The 21,776-nt window shown below is 38.6% G+C and overlaps 1 protein-coding gene across 3 annotated transcripts in view; it reads right to left on the bottom strand.

Annotated features, from left to right (window-relative positions):
- Positions 1-21,776, bottom strand: part of ACYP2 (acylphosphatase 2) — a 258,461-nt gene that overhangs the window by 173,058 nt on the left and 63,627 nt on the right. Inside the window, exons 4-6 of one of the 3 annotated variants that reach the window (XM_072768367.1) lie at positions 20,531-20,669; positions 19,442-19,532; positions 18,603-18,693 (exon numbers count right to left, since the gene is read on the bottom strand). The exons of the other annotated variants lie outside the window; for them this stretch is intronic. Of the exons in view, the coding sequence (XP_072624468.1) occupies positions 18,603-18,678 (76 nt within the window). The 5' untranslated portion in view covers positions 18,679-18,693; positions 19,442-19,532; positions 20,531-20,669. The remainder of the gene's footprint in view (positions 1-18,602; positions 18,694-19,441; positions 19,533-20,530; positions 20,670-21,776) is intronic. 3 annotated transcript variants of the gene reach the window in all.

Below are 21,776 nucleotides of genomic sequence, written 5' to 3'. Positions count from 1 at the left end.
ATCCATTCATCTACTGATGGACACTTGGGTTGCTTCCATAATTTGGCTATCATAAATAATCCTGCAATAAACATAAGGATGCATATATCCCTCCGAAGTAGTGTCTTTGTATTCTTTGGGTAAGTCCGCAGTGGTGTGATTACTGGATTATATGGTAGTTCTCTTTTTAATTTTTTGAGGACCCTCCATGCTGTCTTCCATGGTGGCTGCACCAGTTTAAAACCCATCAACAGTGCACAAAGGTTCCTTTTTCTCCATATCCTGGCAAACACTTGTTTCTTGAGTTTTTTATTTTAACCATTCTGACAGGTGTGAGGTCATATCTCATTGCAGTTTTGATTTGCATTTCCCTGGTGATGAGTGATGTTGAGCACCTTTTCATATGTCTGTTGGCCATCTGTATATCTTCTATGGAGAAATGTCTGTGTCTTCTGCAGATTTTTAAATTGGATTATTTGGTCTTAGTGAGTTTTTTTGTGTGTTGAGTTATATAAACTCTTTATATATTCTGGAAATTAACCCTTTATTGGGTATGTCATTTGCAAATATATTCTCCCATTCAGTGAGTTGCCTTAGTTTTGTTGGTTGCTTCTTTTGTTGTGCAGAAACTTTTATTTTGATATAGTCCCAATATTTTAATTTGCTTTTGTCTTCCTTATCTCAGGAAATCTATTTAGAAAGATGTTGTTATGACTAATGCCAAAGAGATTACTGCCTTTACTCTCTTCTAGGATGTTTATGGTTTCAGGTCTCTAATTTAGGTCCTTAATCCATTTTGAGTTTAAGAAAGTGGTCCAGTTTTATTCTTTTGCATGTAAGTGTCCAATTTTCCCAACATCATTTATTGAAGAGACTTTTTCCCATTGCATATTCTTACCTCCTTTGTCAAAAATTAATTGACCATATAAGTGTGGGTTTATTTCTGGGCTTTCTATTCTGTTCCATTGATCTATGTGTCTATTTTGTGCCAGTTTTTTTATTACTTTTTTTTATTACTATAGCTCTGTAATAGAACTTGCATTCTGAAATTGTTTTATTTGATACATCCAGTTTTATTTTTCTTTTTCAAGATAGCTTTGGCTATCTCAGGTCTTTTGTGGCTCCATACAAATTTTAGGATTGTTCTAGTTTGTTCTTTGGATAATACTTTGTGCTTAACGGTCCACCTCCCACATCTTACAAGATCAGTGAGTCAATGAAATAGCATCCGAGGCCCTCCCTCTGCTACCTGGAGTTCTGCCCATAGCAACCCTCCTACCCACTTATTTTCTAGTTCTTGGAAGAACAATGCCTGAACTAACTAATGCCTGGACCCAGATGCCTGGTATAGAGTGTCAGCCTCCCAGTTCTGATTCAAAGAAACTTGGACAGATAGTCCTTAAATGGGTATAGTCTCTAGAGTCTTAAGGACGTTGACATAGAAATCATTCTTATATTTTTGCAGTAGGGGAGGCTTATTCATTAGGATCACCTTTCACTTAACATGCAGAATTTGATTTTGGGTTTTTTTTTAAAGTGATTCAAAGAAAATTCTAGAGTCACTAGAGGCCAGGACTATAATTTCTTTTTACATATGTCTCTTTTCCAGCATTTTATTTCAAAAATTTTCAACTTCCAAAAAGTGAAAATGAAATTGGTACAATTAACATCCATACATTCTTTACTGAGATCAAATCATTTTAACTTTTGTTGCATTTGCTTATATCTGCCCACCTCCTGCCTCCCTCCTTTTTTTCTCTTTTTCCATATGTATATTTTTGAAAGTAAGTTACAGACATCAGAAAATTCCACCCCTAAATAGTTCACATGCCTCATCTAAAATAAGAACATTCACCTACATAATCACAATGCCATTACCACATCTAAGAAACTTACATAAACTTAAGAGTATATTTTCATATACAGTCTATATTTAAGTTTTCCCAGTGAGGGATTTTCTGAGCGCCAGCCTCCAAAGTCCTTACTTGCTCTGGGTGGACATGGATGGCAGGAAGGGGGCAGCGCAAGGCAAGCAACTGATGGTGAAGTCCCTAGAGATTGGAGCCCGTTTTTGTTGATTCTCATGGTATTCCTATCCTAATAAGTAATCCTACTAAATGGTTAGGAATAATCAAACTTCCCACTTAAATTATTGTGATATTCTTTTTTTTTTAAAGATTTTTATTTATTTATTCATGAGAGACACAGACAGAGAGAGGCAGAGACACAGGCTCCATGCAGGGAGCCCGACATGGGACTCGATCCTGTGTCTCCAGGATCACACCCTGGGCTAAAGGCAGGCGCTAAACCGCTGAGCCACCCAGGCTGCCCTGATTGTGATTTTCACTTGTACTTTCAGCAAACCCATTAGAGGAAAATCAAATCTGCATTATTTATAAGTTAAGAAACAAACCAAAAACTAAGATTCCAATCTAATCATTGTACTGTCCTTTTTTTTTTTTTCCCCATTGGACCGTCCTTAAAAGGGTATGGTCTCTAGGCTTTTAAGGATGTTGGCATAGAAATCATTCTTGTATTTTTGCAGCAAGGGAGGCTTATTCATCAGAATCATCTTTAATCATCTTTCACCTAGAACGTACAATTTGGTTTGGGTTTTTTTTTTTTTCTAAGATTTTATTTATTTATTCATGACTGACAAAAACAGAGAGAGACAGGCAGAGGGAGAAGCAGGCTCCATGCAGGGAGCCCCACGTGGGACTTGATCCTGGGTCCCCAGGATCAGACCCCAGGCCGAAGGCGGTGCTAAACCGCTGGGCCACCGGGGCTGCCCAGGGTTTTGTTGTTGTTGTTGTTGTTGTTGTTGTTTAAGGTGTTGGATCCCAAGATCCAGAGTATGAGAGTATATTCTGTCCAGATTGTGCCCTTTTTTGTCTGTAAAGGTGGAGGTCCTATGATTATCGCAGGACCTTGGAGCCTCATGTCAGCTTTTCACAGCAGGCCAGACTCTTAATTTGCTCATGTAGAAAGTCATTCCTGTAACATGTGTTTCTTTTCATCCTCCTAGCTTCACTATTCTTTCTTACTACTCTATTTACCACTGACCATTCTACCAGTGACTATTCCCTATAAACTTAGAACTTTGATTTCTCTTGAAAGTAACAACCCATCAGGACTTGTCCCAGTTGAACATTCTGGGTCAGCTATGGGTTCTTAAATCTTTACAGCTCACCAAAAAAAAAAAAAAAAAAAAAAGTAATTGAACAAAGAAATATAGGTGCGCTGTCATCAGAGCTTCAGATATAATGGAAAATGAAAATAATGTGTCAGCTTCACATGGCTTGCCATTGCTGTGGTCTCTGGGAAGGTAATGTTCTTATTGATTAGTCCTCAAGAAAGACATCATTCACAAACTGACCCCTGGCTTGTGGCAGCAGACTAATATTTGTGTTATCTTCAATAACCATATGAACAGATCCTGTTGCTGGGAAGACATGGGCAGATATTGCCTTGACAACACAGCATGCAAGTCTCTGGTTCCCTGAGAAGATAGTGATTACTTATCAGTCCTACATATGAACGTGGGTTTTGCTTACAAGAAAAAGAATGTTAACCTTGAATCCAATTACTGAAAGTTTGTAAGTACATGAAAATTTCATCTACATTCAAGCTGCAAATACATAAAATAAGCTTAAATATGTGAAATGCCATGATAATGTAAAATAGTAGGTTTAAAACTTGATTATTGGGGATAAACATTCTAATTTAATAATAAAATACTTTTACTATGAAAGAATTGTACAAATTATAAATCCTGACAGAAGACAAAAATAAGGAAAATTGGGGACCCCTGTGTGGCTCAGCAGTTGAGCATCGCCTTTGTCTCAGGGCGTGATCCTGGAGTCCTGGACTGAGTCCCGCATCGGGCTCCCTGCATGGAGCCTGCTTCTCCCTCTGCCTCTCTCTCTGTGTGTCTCTTATGAATACATAAATAAAATCTTAAAAAAAAAAAGAATAAGTAAAATTGATTTGGCTCCATTGTTAAAGATCCTTTATGGCCATATCCCTATTCCTGTACCTAATTACTTTTGGATCCGGGGTAGGACTCAGGGAAAAGAGCCTGAGGCCTGCCCAAGGCAGGGTTTGAATATTGGGAAGGGTTTGTGAGACTCGTGATCCCATCCATGAAGCAAACAGAGACTTGAAAACAGAGACTTGAAATTTTCATGTACTTACAAACTTTACACGCTTTAGGGCTTGCTTTCTCTTATAGATCTTGTAACAGTGATGACCCTAAAAAGAAGCCCAAGTGCACTTTCTGGAAGATGGGACACGCAAGGCCTAATCTTCCCCACAGCCTTAGCTGAGGGCCAGCCAACCACCAGTCACCAGAGAATCCATCCCAGATCATCCAGTGACCAGTCAACCTGCCAGTTGACTGCTACTTCATACTCATCAGTGAGTGAAATCATCTAAGCTGAGTCATGATTCAAGGAACTCGATCAGATCATCAGATATGTGAGTGTAAGCAGAAACAGAAATTCTCTCCTGTCAGACATATACTGGATGATGCAGTATATATATAGTTAAAAATACACCAGTGGGGGCACCTGAGTGGGTCAGTGGTTGAGCATCTCCTTTGGCTCAGGTTGTGATCCCAGGGTCTGCGATCCAGTGAGTCCTGTATCAGGCCCCCCACAGGGAGCCTGCTTCTCCCTCTGCCTATGTCTCTGCCTCTCTCTGTGTCTCCCATGAATAAATAAATAAAATATTTAAAAAATAAATAAATAAAATAAAAATGCAGCAGGCTCTTTCTATTATGATGGGAATGATTTGAGATAGAACTTATCAGAATTTCTGTGCTTCTAGGACAAAAACTACATCAGTACAATAAACAGAACCAAGGGAAGCCACATGTATGTAGCTGCTCCAAGATCCTGAGATCAATGACGTTAGCATGAAATTCATAACTTACACTAGAATGAAGACATTGAGGACAATTGATAACTATATGTGATCAACTGAAAGTCATTAAATTTTACACTTTGAGATGTAAGATTTAAGACTGTCATTGTTCAAGAAAATTTGAAATGTGCTGAAATCCTGTAAGTCATGTATGAAATATGAGAGAGGATTTCCCAAATTTGATAAACCTGTACACTTTGCATGACATTACAAAAATGCTGTAAAAACTTTTGTTTAAGGTTTAAACAAAACAAATTTGGATCATGGAAGAGGAAACACTGGACTTTCTTCAAAACTACAAAATCTCTCTAGTGCTATTGTCTTATGAAGAGGACATAAAAAAAAAAAATGCATCCCAAAGAGTAGGAGCAAAAAGTACCATAAAGGTAAGTCAGGCAGGAAATAAAACAAAAAGACTGTTGATTGGGGGTATTCTTTAGATTTTCAAAATGGTTTGGTATGATTTTTTTCTCATTCTAATTAAATATTCACATTTGACCTTACTGTTGCATTCGTAATCTTGCATTCTTCCTCTTAAACTCTCAGTGTATAAGCTTTGAAGTCACTTCAAACCTATACCTGACCATGGTCAGGTTTCAAGGTTAGTTTGATGGGAATCATTTGACATAGTCTCAACACTATCATCAAGGATTTTCTGTCTTTCCACCTCTCTGCTCTGACATCTATGGTGTCAGCATCATATTAACTCTGGCTTCCTTCATTATGACAAAATGACTGCAGCAGTTTCAACTTCCCATCTGTATTCCATTTCAATCAGAAGGAGAGAGACCAATTTCATCATTGTCTCAAAAAAGTGAGAAATCTTTTAAAAACAGAAGTCCCTAATTATTAACCTGAATTGGTTACCTGCCCTTTTCTGAATCTGATTGACTTAGGTTTGGATTACCTGAATAAATCCACTGTAAGAAGGTTTGGATTACCTGAACAAACCCACTGTAAGGAGTACTGGAGGGGTCAGTCCCCTCCCCAAGCCTCCTGACTGGTGCATGGTGAAGATGAGAAGCATGAGGAGAGACAAATACAATGTCCAGTAGAAGGAAGACATGAGAAGAGTGAGATGGGACTCATTTGCTTCACAGTCATCTCCCTAGTACACACTGTGAACTCAATTCTATGTCAAGTGTCAGATGAGGGAAACCAAGTTAAGTAAGAACTAGATACTCCCCAAGCTTGTCCTCATTGGATGAGTTCTTTGCTTTAAAAGACAATTTGGGTCCCCAAAATAAATAAATAAAAGACCATTTGGAGCTTGGGATATTTGATTTTGATACTACTATAAAGTGAATTTAGAAACCACAATGGGGATCCCCGGGTGGCGCAGTGGTTTGGCGCCTGCCTTTGGCCCAGGGCGCGATCCTGGAGACCCTGGATGGAATCCCACATCGGGCTCCCGGTACATGGAGCCTGCTTCTCCCTCTGCCTGTGTCTCTGCCTCTCTCTCTCTCTCTCTTTCTCTGTGACTATCATAAATAAATAAAAATTTAAAAAAAGAAAGAAAGAAACTACAATGAATTTCAGGGACATCTGGCTGGCTCAGTTGGAAGAGAATATGATCCTGATTTCAGGGTCATGAGTTTGAGTCCCATGCTGGGCATAGACACAATAAACAAATAAACTTAAAAAAATGAAACTACAATAAATTTCACAAGTCTCCACTTATTTAATAAACAAACAATACATACACTGCATACTCATTATGGAGTGGGATGCAAAATGCAGTTTCTGACTTCAGGAGTTGAAAAGCTTGTTGAGGTGTCTTAAACAAGTGAGAAATTAAAACGATAAAATGTTTAAATACCTAAAATAAATAAATATCTCTTCAAGATGGCAGAAGAATGTGCGTCAGTTTGCCTAGGTAGCTCAGTCAGTTAGGTATCTGACTCTTGATTTCAGTTCAGGTTATGATCTCAAGGTTGTGAGATCAAGTCCCATGTCAGACTCTGCACTGGGCTGTTGAGCATGGAGCTTGGTTAGGATTCTCTCTATCCCCCTCTCCCCCTACCCCCCCGTCTCTCTAAATAAAATTAATTAATTAATTTTTAAAAAAAGAATGTGTTGACTATACTAAAAAAAAAAATAGAGGACTTGGGTGGCTCAGTCAGTTAAGCCTCTGACCTGATTTTGGCTTAGGTCATGATCTCAGGGTTGTGAGATGGAGCCTGGCATCAGGTTCTATGCTGGCATGGAGCTGCTTAAGGTTCTCTCTCTCCCTCTTCCTCTGCCTCTTCCCTGCTCATGCTCTCTCTCTTTTTTTTTTTTTAAGATTTTGATTATTTACTCATGAGAGACAGAGAGAGAGAGAGAGAGAGAGAGGCAGAGACACACAGAGAGAAGCAGGCTCCATGCAGGGAGCCCGATGGGGGACTCGATCCGGAGACTCCAGGACCACGCCCTGGGCCGAAGGCAGGCACCAAACCACTGAGCCATCCAGGGATCCCCTCATGCTCTCTCTTTAAGAAAAAAAAAAAAAAGATGGCAACAGAAGAGGTGATCCAAGAGAGTGCAAGAATAACTTCTGATGAGTTGTACAAAGCTACAGTTCTTAAAAATTACTATTACTTCTTCTTTAGTAAATGACTGGTTTGGGCCTAAAGTGTATACTTGAATTTTCACCTTCTTTTTTTTAAGATTTATTTTATTTATTTACTTGAGAGAGAGATTGAGAAAGCACATGCACCCATGCTTGAGCAAGAGAGGGGCACAGGGGGAGAGGAAAGACAGAGAGGGATAGAGGAAGGAGAGGGACAAGCCGACTCTGAGCTGAGCACAGAGCTGTCACGTGGCTCGATTTCACAATCCTGAGACATGACCTGAGCCAAAATCAAAAGCTGGAAGCTTAACCAACTGAACCCCCCAGGTGCCCCTTGAATTTTCACTTTCAACCAGGGTTTGTTATCAGTGATTACTTCCCATCTGGGTGAGAGACAGTAGGTACTAGTATGTATACATTTTGACCTGCAGGACTGCTCTCAGATATCAGTTCTCTCATAGGACAACATACTTCTGGGTGTCAGAGTTGAGACAGAAATCACAATAGTTATTGCTTCAATAGGCTGGGGGCGGAGAGTAGACACAGAATACATGCCTAGTCTAGCATTGCATGACTTTGTCTCATAGTCTCTAAAGAAGGTGAACTGGTACAGGGGGAAAACTATTAGTCCAAGGAGTCAGAAGTCTTGGTTTTTTGTTTTTTGGGTTTTTTTATAAGAATTTATTTTATTTTATTTATTTATTCATGAAAGACAACACAGAGAGAGACAGACATAGGCAGAGGGAGAAGCAGGCTCCATGCAGGGAGCCTGATGTGGGACTCGATCCCAGGACTCCAGAATCATGTCCTGAGCCAAAGGCAGGCGCTTAACCACCGAGTCACCCAGGCATCACAGAAGACTTGGTTTCTTCCAACCCTGTTACTGATTTACCAGACACCTTGGGAAAATCAGAACCTCACTGAACCTTAGTTTACTTGCAACATAGATCAATTATTCAGCTCATTCCCTTGTTCTATACTTTCCAGGCTCCTTGAAGCATTCTTTACTCTGCAGGACCAGTTTGCTGCATATTCTGACAGTCACTGTATCCTCATGGGCCATTTCTCTGTGTCACTACCATTTCCTATGCTCACAAGCCTCTTTTCCATGGCTGGCTTTGCCCTTTGTCAATAATTATTTGCCCACCTCCAGAGGCCAAGCTGCAATATTCCATGCACTAAAAATTATTTAACCTCTGTTACTGGTTCTGCAACTAGCCTTAAAATCATTCATTTCACAAATATTTATTGAGCACCTATTATGTGCCAGGCACAGAGTCTGGAATAAAATGTTAAGCAAAAAACAAGTTTGCCCTGATGGAGCAGTGGATAGATTCACCAATAAGCTTGTAAGAGTAAAAGTAAGTCATAAACTTACGTCTTTTGGCCTTTAAATTTACAGATGAGCTAAGTTAGCTTAGGTGAATCTATGACTTTCTCCAACTCTTAAAATCTCTAATTCTGCTTTGACTGTTCTATTTTGTGAAAATTCATCTTAAATTTTGACAAGAAAGAAAATCAAGACACCGAATATAATGTATTAAAAAAATAACTCAAAATGTGGATAGGTTGTATTAGCTTTATCTACAAAGAAAAGCACATTATTGAAAGCCAGATTTATATATGTGTATATGTGTGTGCTTGATAAAATTAAATACTGTTGTTTTGTTTTGTTTTGCTTTTTTAAGTAGGTTCAGCATCCAGCGTGGAGCCCAATGTGGGACATGAACTCATGACCCTGAGATCAAGACCTGAGCTGATATCAAGAGTCAGATGCTTAACCGAGTCACCCAGGCACCTCAAAATTAAATACTGTTTTATTTCCAAATAACATATAGCTAGAAGACCCTTAAGACCCAGGTTCAGGTTTAGAGGTAAATAGAAATGGTTTCTAGAAATAGTTAAATCTTCATGCTCACAGGTGTAGAATCACTAAGGAAACTTCTGGACTCAATAATATAAGTCAACTGCTAAGTGCTATGTTTTTCATACTCCATGGGAGCCATATTTGACTGCTGGTAAGGGACCTGGTCTGTGCACCAGCCCCACTCCAGTGTAGCCATAAGACTCTCTACTCTCTTTCTCTCCCTCCTTGACTCATCTCCAGGCCCATCAGTTCTTCAGGATCCTTCTCCAAGGCCCTGGAAGACATGAACTTAAATCTTGCAATTGAATCTCTATAAAAGAACCTACTAAGCTTCTAGACTAGTTAATATTTTCTATATTCAACATATGAAAAAAAAAAGCTGGTTTTGATCTTTGTAGTACCTTATTGGCTGGGTAGATGATTTACAGCATGAGGCTAAGCAACAGGACAACTCGCTTCTAGTCCTGTCGCTACCAATAGAATGACCAGCCACCATTCTGCAATCTGCAAAATAAGGGATCAGATCACTTACATTATTTTTTCGCTGCTAATTACAGAAGTGATAAGTGCATATATTCTTTATATCATTTTTAAATATAATATGGATAAGTTTGAAGACCACTTTGAATTTCCCTCATTTTATCAACCCCAATTCCCCTTTCATCTCTCCATTATTATCTCTTCAGTATATCTCCTTCCAGAATTCTTTCTTCACATTTATTTAAGCTATCTCCCAGGTTTAATATTTTATACAGAAAACTAAGCATCCTTTTACAAAGAAATAAGAGCATAACTTGTGTTTAAATGTAAGAGTTTAATAGTGAAAGAGAATAGAGGGGAAGGGAGAAGAAACGGGTGGGAAATATCAGAAAGGGAGACAGAACATGGAAGACTCCTAACTCTGGGAAATGAACTAGGGGTGGTGGAAGGGGAGGAGGGTGGGGGGTGGGGGTGACTGGGTGGCGGGCACTGAGGTGGGCACTTGACGGGATGAGCACTGGGTGTTATTCTGTATGTTGGCAAATTGAACACCAATAAAAAATAAATTTATAAAAAATAATAATAATAAATAAATGTAAGAGTTTCCAGATGGGAAAATTTTCATTTCTAGGCCCTGGCGAATGTTTAAGAAAGATTGTTGCATCTAAAATCAAAACACTTTGGGGGCCCTGGGCCAGTTAAGCAGCCAACTCTTGATTTCAGCTCAGGTCATGATCTCAGGGTCCTGGGATCGAGCCCCAAGTAAGGCTCCATGCTCAGAGTGGAGTCTGCTTGAGATTCCAGCAGACTGGAATCTCCCTCTCTCTCTGCCCTTCCCCTACTCTCGTGCTTTCTCTCTCTCTCTCAAATAAATAAATCATTAAAATAAAATAAAAACACTTTTTTAAATGCAAAGTTCACAATATCTGCTACAAGGAACTCACAAAATAAAAAGGAGAAATGTCAATATGAATGACATATTTTAAACCTTTAGTGTGTAAAAGTTTAGGAAAAAGGAAGCTTCTAGAAGTAGATACTACATCATTTTATTATTAAGAATTATCTTTTTCGGGATGCCCAGGTGGCTCGGCGGTTGAGCATCTGCCTTCGGCTCAGGGTCCGATCCTGGGATTGAGTCCTGCATCAGGCTCCCTGAAGGGAGCCTGATTCTCACTCTGCCTGTGTCTCTGCCTCTCTCTTTGTGCCTCTTATGAATAAATAAATAAAATCTTTTTTAAAAAAAGAATTATCTTTATCACCCCATTATTAACTCTATTAGTAGCCTAATAAGTCTGTCAGGCATACACTGTCCGCTGAACTTTTCCTGTACACAGCAAGCTATATCTAGAACTGCTTTTTAGACAAATTAACAATGCCATTTCCCAAAGTTTTGCAGTCTCTGGGACCAATGAGAAAATGGGAAGAATAGACCTTTGTGTTAATTTTCTGTGCCAACTTGACGTGAGCCAGTGTGAGCCAGTGTCCAGATATGTGGTCAAACATTATTCTAGATGTTTCTGTGGAAGTGGTTTTTTGGATGAAATTAAGATTTAAATTTGTGAACTTTGAGTAAAGCAGATTCTTTATAATGTGGGTGGGACTCATTCACGTAGCTGAAGCCCTGAATAGAACAAATGGCTGACCTCCTGTGAGCAAGATGGAATTATGCAGCAGACAGCTTTCAGATATGAACTGCAATTTCTGCTTATCACTGGATTGCCAGCCTGCTGGCCCACCCCGCAGATTTTGGACTTGCCAGATTCCATAACCATGAGTCAATTCCTTATGTTCAATCTATCAATCAATCAACCAATCTCATTGTTTCTGTTTCTTTGGAGAACACTAATACAGCTTCCTTCTCCCCATATAAAAAAAGTACATAATTCTTACATCATACAATTCACTGATGTAAAGTAAATTCGATAATTTTTAGTATATTCACAGAATTGTGCAACCATCACCATAATCAATTTTAGAATATGTTCATCACCTTTAAAGAAACTCCATACACATTAGCGCTCACTTTCCATTTGTCCCCTCTTTTCCCAGTCCTAAACAACTACTAATCCAGCTTTTGTCTCAATAGTTTTGCCCATTCTTAACATTGCATAGAACTAGAATCACACAACATGTGTTTTTTGTTTTTTGTTTTTTTTGTTACTGGCTTCTTTCACCCTTCGTAATGTTTTCAAGGTTTATTTATGTTGACATACATATCAATACTCCCCTCCTTACATTGCTGAATAATTTTCCATAGATGCCTATCCCACATTTTATTTATCCATTCAACAGTTGATAGATGTTTGGATTATTTCCAGTTTGGGTTTATTATGGGGTTACTATCATGCTGCTACCAACATTTAAATACAAGTTTTATATGGACATATGTTTCATTTCTTTGGGGTATATATCTAGGAGTGGAATTGCTGAGTTGTACTGTAACTCTTCATTTAACCTTTTGAGAAACTGTCAAATTGTTTTCAAAAGAGTTGTATAATTTTACATTCCCACTAGCGATGTATGAGAATTCCAATTTCTCCACATTGACACCAATTGCTATTGCTATTGTCTGTCATTTTGATTGTAGCCAACCAAGTGTGTGTGGTATAATATCTCATTATAATTTTTATTTTCATTTTTCTGAAGACTAATGACATTGAGCGTCTTTCCATGTAATTTATTGGCCATCTATATTTCCTCTTTGGAGAAATGGCTATTCAGATATTTTGCCCACTTTTCCATCAGGTTATTTGTCCTTATTATTATTACTATTTTTAAGATTTTATTTATTCATGAGAGAGAGAGAGAGAGAACACAAGCAGGGAGAGGGACAGAGGCTCCAAGCAGGGAGCCCAACATGGGACTTGATCCCGAGACTCCAGAATCACACCCCGGGCTGAAGGCAGGCGCCAAACCGCTGAGCCACCCAGCGATCCCCAAGAAGCAAAACATCTTGATCTTTAACTTATCCCCATATAAGTATTCTAAATTAATTATTCCTAGCGCAATCTACTCTATCTTTTGTTAAAATCTGTATATTTTAGCGATCACTGTTTTTAAACACATATAGCTTGCTAACTACAATTATGCCAGTCACATATCTAGATTCAAAACCTTAGTGGTCTACATGCATATTCATCAACGGGTCACCTTTACTGTGCTTCTAAATATAGTGACAATATGTGAATCTTTACATTTATCCCAAATTTTGCTTCATTTGGGCAGTGGGAGATACTTCTACAAGTAGAAAAGCTGGGGAGTGGGGAATGTCAGGCTACTTATTTTCATAGATGACAAACCTGAATCACATTATGTCCTGCTTTGGTTCTAGACATACCTCACCCCTCTGACTACTATCGATGGGCATATTTTGATGCTGACCTGTTACTATCAGGGAATCTGTAGTTGGCAATGGCAAATACAGCAAAATGGAATCCTAAATCAGAATTTAGCTGATTTCCGATTTCTGAAACTTCAAATAACTCTGGAGCAGGAACTACATTTTGGTAATCCCTATACTCCCTGCACAAATACAACTCATGTTAATTAACAATGAGACAAAAAGTCACCTACTTGTTTGTAAAATAAAATAAATTATATTATGATTTGATAAGAATTGTCATTTTGTATGATTCCTTAGCTAATTAGAAAAACCACCTTTCAATACCACATTTATTTCCTCATTTTGCTTACTTCAAGTATTTCATAGATAGTACTGTCAAGGTTGAACAGACTAACTATTCCTGATCTTCACTATGTGCCATTGATCAATACATGGTTAATTGTTCTCATTAATTCAATTCAATTGTTTTCAATTTAATTGTTTTCAATTTAATTGTTTTCAATTTAATTCAATTGTTTTCTTCCACAGAACAAAACAATAACAAAACACTCCTTTGTTAGACATATGTTCTAATTTACTAAAACTGGTTAGGCTTGCTTAAATATGCCCCATCTAGGCTACATCTTATGCTCTTTACATATTAGTTACCAATTAAACTAAGTAAGGATATTTAAAATAAAATTTCGTTAGACCACTTAAAATGGCTGTATCAATAAATACATGTACCAGCAGCCTCCTTTTTTTTAAAATGTTTATTTATTTATGATAGTCACAGAGAGAGAGAGGCAGAGACACAGGCAGAGGGAGAAGCAGGCTCCATGCACTGGGAGCCCGACGTGGGACTCAATCCCAGGTCTCCAGGATCACGCCCTGAGCCAAAGGCAGGCGCCAAACCGCTGCACCACCCAGGGATCCCTGCAGCCTCCTTTTCAAGTAGCCTATGTAAGACTATCCATTTTATTAATGACCACTAAATAATGTGTCATTTAAGATACTTTAGGCACATGTAACAGAAAAGAGCTAGTCCTATGTTTAGCAAAAACAAAAAGAGATGATTTATTATAAGGACACAGATGTCTCATAGAATCTAATGTCAGGAATTCAACCACGCCCCAGAAAAGAACCGGAAATAAGGACTGAAAAGCCATCAGAATGCAGGTAGTTCTCGTCTTTGGACCTGTTTTATCCTCCCCTTCTAGCAGAATAGCATCTTCTTGATCCTATAGGAGGAAAACTCCTGAGTACATATGTATCATGGCCAGACTGACTATTTCTTCATTCAAATTCCTAGGGAGAAAATCTTATTGGCCCAAAGTGCCCTTACCTCCACCTGTGGCCTGTGGCCAGAGGTGGGCATCCTGCTGCCTGGCAACCCATTCCTGGCAGTAAGGAATTATTCAAAGGGTTCTTTGTAAGCTAGGAAGACATATCAAATAGTGTCTCTACAAATGGATAGGACTATGCAAGCCCAATTCCTCTCTCAAATTCAACAAAAAATAAGTCATCCCTCTTCGCTTGGAATGAAAAGACTAAAGAAGCATAGAAAAGCCCTAGAGTGTTAAAGAAATCGATATCCCTCCACATAGAAATATCAGTAACAGGGTAAGAACAAGCTAAGCCAGCTTATCAGTAATACATTCAACTGAACAACTTCCAAGCCAAAACATACCTGTAAAATAAAATGTCCCCCTAAACAATATGCATTTGCTTCCTCTCCCTTAATGTTTTGCTTAAATCCTATGGGTTATATAAATAGAGATTAAATATTTCACACTTAAGATAACCACAGTACCTGGGATACTAATTAAACAATTTGTGCTTACAGCCTGATTTTGGAAAAGGCAAGTTATTTATTTATTTATTTATTTATGTATTTATTTATTTATGGGCGTGGGGAAGGGAAAGGGATGGAGAATCTCAAGCTGACTCCACACTGAGCATGGAGCCCAAAGTGGGGCCTCAATCTCATGACCCTGAAATCATGACCTGAACTGAAATCAAGAGTTGGACACTTAACCCACTGAGCCACCCAGGCCTTGGAAAAGACAAACATAAAGTTATATGTTAACTTTAAAGAGTCACTGGATAGTCAACCATGCATTGTTTTGTTAAGTTTTACTTTCCATTGAGATCTTGCTAGTGCACTGTATAGACATACCAATAAATATGGGACACCTTGCATAAGAAAAAATAAATCACTTTAAAAAATCACTTTCAGATATAAATTCAAAGTTGGTATGCTTTAAAAAAATTTAGGTACAGTTATGACAGACTGTACACTCCTTAGTAATGAATAATTTGCTAAGCTAAGTTCTAGGAATACCTGAAACATTTTTTTTTACTAGCAGATAACAATTCATATTAAGTAGGCTATCTCTCTAAATATATTCTCCTAGTCTCATTTTTCAACATTATCTGCTAAATTTAACCACAGATGCTTTTTTCCCATAAATGGTCTTAAGCAAAGCTATTCTAAAGAGGGGAAATGCACAATGCAAGACAGAATTAAATCCTGATTTTATTTCTGATTTTCTCTCTGACACTGGAGAACTTATTTCTGCTTCCTGTTCTGTAAATTTTATACAATGGCAATGCCTCACAGTGCTGTTATAAGAAGAAAAAAAATGTGAAGCTTGAGCAAAGGTTAAAATTGCCATGATGGTTGGTATTGCTGCTAGGAACATTGCTCTGTTTATAGGAACACAGACATCATCTGCCCTAGACTTGACTTCTAAAAATTCAAACTTTAAGGCCTCAAGTAAGTTAATAATCTGTATTCATATGACACTTTATAATTGATAAATAACTTCTGTAAATGTTGTTCATTTAATACTCACAAATGTTACATAACAAAAGTGCTACCATCTGAGGAGACAGAGACTCTGAGATGTCAAATGATTTGCTTAAGTTTACACAACTGCTAATAAATCTAGGATTCAAAAATCAATCAATCAATCAATCAATCAATCAATCTAGGATTCAAAGCTGAGATTCAAATCCTGTATTTTGATTCCAGGGCCAGTATTTCCCCTTTATTGTAGGAGAGATTGTCTGATGTTTCATTTTTTTCTTTTAAAATGTATTTATATATTTTAGAGAGAGCAAATTTGGGGAGAGGGAGAGAAAGTCTCAAGCAGACTCTGCGCTGATCGCGGAGCCCAACGTGGGGCTCAATCCCAAGACCCATGAGATCACAACCTGAGCTGAAACCAAGAGTCAGATGCTTAACCTACTGTGCCACCCAGGCTCCCTTTGTCTGATGTTTTAAAAAGCCTCTAATCCTAGGGGCATCTGATTGGCTCAGTCAATAGAGCACACAATTCTTGATTTGGGGGTTGTGAGTTCAACCCCCATATTGGGGGTAGAGATAACTTAGTTTAAAAAAAAAAAAAGCTTTTGATCCTATTTCTTACCCTAATTTATAGGAGCCATATGGAAGAATCCATTGAAAAGTGTTAGACCAAGTTGTCTGGATTAATCAGAGATTCTGATGATTTCCTTAAATGGTTAAATTTTCAATTCCTTTAACTACTACTTTAAATCCTCACTCTACTTATTCATTAACTTGTCTATGCTTTTATCTATATAAGAATACATAACATGATGTCTTCAATTTCAAAACAATATAATACATTCTGGATTGATAGCAGTTGAGGGAATGTAGAATAAAGGAGAGGAACAAATGATAAGTCAGATGATTTTGTGGCATAGTGATTTGGCATGGGCCCAGTAACATATTAGTGGGTTCAGATTAGGATTTCTAAATGTGAACCTGAATTCTTCTATATGTCAAGTGGGGTCAGCAATAATACCTATTTCACATGGTTAGAGTGGGAATTATATAAATATATGTTGTGGGAGGGGTGTATAAAAATATATTTATTAGTGGTTGACAAAGTAATTGGTACAAAATAAGTGCACAATAAAAAGAAATTTTATTATTTTGGTTGAGGAAAGTTGCAAAAAAGTCAAGTTGGAAGAGGTATTAAACATGGCTTAACCCTCATTAAGGAGGCTGTGAACACCAGCAAGAAACAGCAGCTTCTCAATTTCCAGATGTCAGGTCATGGTGTAAATGCTGATGCCAGTGGACTTTATAATTAATTCAACTCAGGATGTATAAACAAGCCCAGAAGGGCATTTAAGCAATGTCCTTAAACAGAAAACAAAATTTAGAGTTTTCTCATGAATGAAGATGCTGCATATCACTTTCCAGCTACCACCTGTTAAATATTTTATTCACCAGTTATGTGTAAGAAGCAAAGCCCATGCACAACAGATGGCAGCCTAATTCTGGCTTCTCTAAAAAGGTTTTCCTCCTACTCATAAGAACCCAAGGATATGTTGATATGAGTGTTGCAGATGAATCCTCAGCACTGAATACTACTTAACAATGTGACTCAGAGACCAACTGTGTTTCTTCTCATCAGTGATAGCCAAGCATTGAAACATGGTCTGAATTCAGAGTCTGGATCTGAAGACAATTTATGTGCAATTCGTTATCCAACTCCAACAAGTTTATGCATGTATATAAAGCACAGAAGGATGAAAAAATCATTTTGACCAACGATTACATCCTCGATAGGGATCAAGGCTTTAAACAAAGTAGTTCAATCTATGGAGTCAACCCTGGTTCAGGAAGCAGAAAACTGAGGACTACCTTTGAGGCCTCTCGTTTCCTTAATCTCCCTCACATTTAATAATAATCTAATCCTTTATGATTAGAGGCTTGCTAACCAATCCTCATGTCCGTGTACTTCTGTCTGCCTCCGCTGCAAGCCCCTCTTGGTCTAAAACAACATCACCTGTTTTGTGGCATCCCTACATTTAATCTAGACCCTCATCTTTTTTTTTTTTTTTTAAGGTTTTTAAATTTATTCATGAGAGACACACACACACACACAGAGGCAAAGACACAGGCAGAGGGAAAAGCAGTCTCCATGCAGGCAGCCAGATGTGGGACTTAATCCCGGGACCCCAGGATCATGCCCTGAGCTAAAGGCAGACGCTCAACCGCTGAGTCACCCAGGCATCCCAATCTAGACCCTTTTCAATGTAGTCCGAAACACTTTTCCAAAATGCAAACTTGATCTGTCACTGCTACTGCTCTATTCCTGCCGCTTAAAAGCTTTAAATAGCTTCCCTTTGTTTCTATGGTAAAGGTCAAAACATTTATCGAGGTCATGAAGGCACAAAGTTCCTTGTTACCACAGTGTACTTAGTTATCAGGTTTCTTAGTTACCAACTATGGAAATTGATTCTGGCCAATTTAAGGAGCAAAGAAATTTATTAAAAGGCTATTGCCTCATGGAAGAAATCGATTCTGGCCCATTCAGGCAACAAAGAAATTAATAAAAGGATGTGAACCACCCAGAAGGCTGAAGGCCAAGCTGAGAAAATGGATGCCACAGCTTGCACCGCCAACACCCTGGAAAGCACTGCTGGAATCACAGCCATACCTGCCAAGATGAGAAGAAAATTCTTCGCTGTTCTGCTTCTGGCTCCAGATCCAAAAATGGAGTGGGTGTTCTTCATTGGCTGTGAATACACCTAACCACCGGGAGGTGAGCTTCTATAATGGGAAACCATCCAGCCCCCCCACCAATACTCCTAAATTGGGGAATTCCCCAAACACAAGGAGTATCAAATTTTGAGTAGCCAAAAGAGAGAAAAAGAAAGAAAGAAAGAAAGAAAGAGAGAGAGAGAGAGAGAGAGAGAGAGAGAGAGAAGAAAGAAAGAAAGAAAGAAAGAAAGAAAGAAAGAAAGAAAGAAAGAAAGAAAGAAAATCAATAGATCCTATGACCTAGGATTTGGCCCTTGCCTCCCCCTCCAGCATCATCTCACCCCTTCCCTCTCTAGGCTCCAGCTGCACTGTCCATTCTTCAACACATCCACTCTAGAACTCCTCCCTTTACCAACAGCGATCTCTACTCCATCAACAGCCTCACTCCCCTTTGGTCTAGGTTAATGTTTCAGCCCAGGTGCTGTTAGGATGAGTTCAATGGGAGTGAGGGGTGGGGCACATTTACAGATATATGGGTCCTGTGAAAGGAAGCCAGACAATTATGGTGAAGCATCCTGGGCTAGCAAGAACAGGAAGCCCTATGGCCCCTCACCTAAAGAAGGAAATGTTGGGGGTGGCAGGGTAAGGGGGTTTGAAATCCAGAGGGAATAGCTGTACCCTTCAGTAAAGAAAGAACTCCATCTATACTAGCAGGGAGACATAGAAAATAGCCTGACTCTACTCTGCTTCCATCCTCTAACCTCCTACTCATGCCTCTGATTGGGCAAAACCAACCTGAGACCCAGAGGGATGAGTTGCCTGTTGATGGAGGCTGTAGAACTACCTCCTGGAGCACAAAACAGGGTCAGAAAGATAGAAGGTGCATCTGGAAAAAAGCCAGAGTGGTGAGTGTCTTTTAGGTTCCTTTCCTTAACAGTATTTATCTCTATTTATAACTATTATAACCATAAGTGGTTTTTAAATTTATTTTGAACATTAAACAATTATAGTTAAACTCCTCGAGGTCAGAGCTTGTGTCTCTCTTTGCTCAGCATTGTTTCCCCAGAAACTAGCAAAGTGTCTGACACACAAACGGGCCTTAATAAATATTTCTTGAAATCATAAAAGTATCTTCAATGTGGAATATTGTGCTTTTAACAATCTGATTCTCAAGCCTTTAATAACTATCAATAGGGAAATTATGCCTTCCTACTTCCTTGTTAGCCAGGCTCTTTCCAAGTTTCTGCTCTGCCTACCTAGTAAAATGGCCTATAATCACAAAATCTCTGAGCCCTTCCAAGATCAAACTAAAATTCTAATAACTTATTTTTATTTTGCCCATTCTCCTGCTCAGTTATTCTTTCTAGGTAATTTACTGAGAGCTCATTCTATGGCATATATGTAAAAAGCTAACTTTCTCAGGTTTCATGATAACCAGAAAGTTTAAACCTCAATGCATACCACACATTTCAGCTTAAGCCTTTTGCCTTTGTGCTATATTAAAATATCCTTGAAATAGGCACAATGCCATATGATGAATAACATATGGTACACGACAGTCCCTATTCACATATGGAAATTATGCTAATGCTATCCCATACAGGAAGTAAAAGTGGAACCAGATTTATTTTTTCTATGTGGGTTTATCTGGATTCGTATCTAAAAATTCTGATTTTTACTGTCACAGAGGGAATGATGTGGAAGTTGAACAGAGGTGACTGGTGCTCAAGGTCAGTTACACAATAATCCACTGGAGGGAGTTAGGAGTAATCCATGATCTTGATGGTCAGAGTAAAAGTAATGTTAAGGACTAGAAGAGATGTTTAGAGAAGCCCCTGAGCCTTATCAAGAGAGTGTCCCCAGGTCCAAAGAACTCATACCTACCAGCTGTGGGAAACAGACTCCGCTTCCCTCAGATGGTACTTTCACTAGTACATCATCTTGTTTTTACTGGCCAGGGCTCTATCAGGCCCAATGCCCCCTTTTTATAACAAACACATTTTGTAATGCCTCCTCTGCTTTCCTGAAATGGAATTCATAGATAATATAATTTACATGAAACATTTTTTAAACCAGTATAATGATCCAACTATAAAATAAAGAATAAATAAAATACACTTACAATAAAGTGATCTATAGCTCAGAATGTAAACTCTTAGACACTAAGAGCTTACATCTATGGGTAGAATCACTCTGAATGTAACAACCACAAATGCATACCATGTGGTACTGGAGACTCAAACACCATGAGCAGTGCTGTTGTCAGGGACATGCATTTTAAAATTGAATGCAAGAATACCTCTTGCATTCCCCAGCAAACAGTGTGCAATTTTCTCTCAGCTTACACAGCAGGTACATTCCTAGGAAATTCAATGATCTTGAGAAATACGTGAAAACTACATACGGCTTCATATAAAATAGAGTTGGGTTCAGGATGCCTGGGTGGCTCAGTGGTTGAACGTCTTCCTTCAGGTCCAGGCGTGTTCCCAGGGTCCTGGGATCGAGTCCCACATCAGGCTCCCTGCATGGAGCCTGTTCCTCCTCCTCCCTGTGTCTCTGCCTCTCTCTCTGTGTCTCTCATGGATAAATAAATAAAATCTTTAAAAAAATAAAATAGAGTTGGGTTCTAGCACAGATAAATTAAGTTTTATACATACATGAAAGTCCTGTGGGGCATTCAAAAGTCTCATTCAATGCAAAGAACAATTTTTTAATGTGTGAGTTTGTCTTGTACATTGCAGAACATCTCTGGCTCCAGGCCACAAGATACCAGCACATCCTCCAATCATTTTAACAAGCCAAAATGGGTCAACAAATTTTTTAAAAGTCCCAAGGGCATATAGTGTCTCCTCTGTTGACAACTATTAGGCTGGAGGCTTCAGTAATCAGTTTTCTGACTATGATAGAATCACTGTGATGTTATCAGTATGTGACATTCTAAACCTTCCTTTGGCTGGTACAATTCTTTCCAGCAGGCCCAGAAACAATATCCTTCTAATTCAAAAAAAAAAAAAAAAGCTAAAGCTTATGAGAAGGATACTGGAACAGCTCATACAATTGAAGAAGGGGCTGAACAAGAAAGCCTCAGTGTATCACTTAGGATTAAGTTCCATTAAACATGATAGAAAGC

This window comes from Canis lupus, chromosome 11, assembly GCF_048164855.1.
Source record: "Canis lupus baileyi chromosome 11, mCanLup2.hap1, whole genome shotgun sequence".
Taxonomy (NCBI): domain Eukaryota; kingdom Metazoa; phylum Chordata; class Mammalia; order Carnivora; family Canidae; genus Canis; species Canis lupus.
This window is presented reverse-complemented; position numbering and strand designations above follow the sequence as displayed.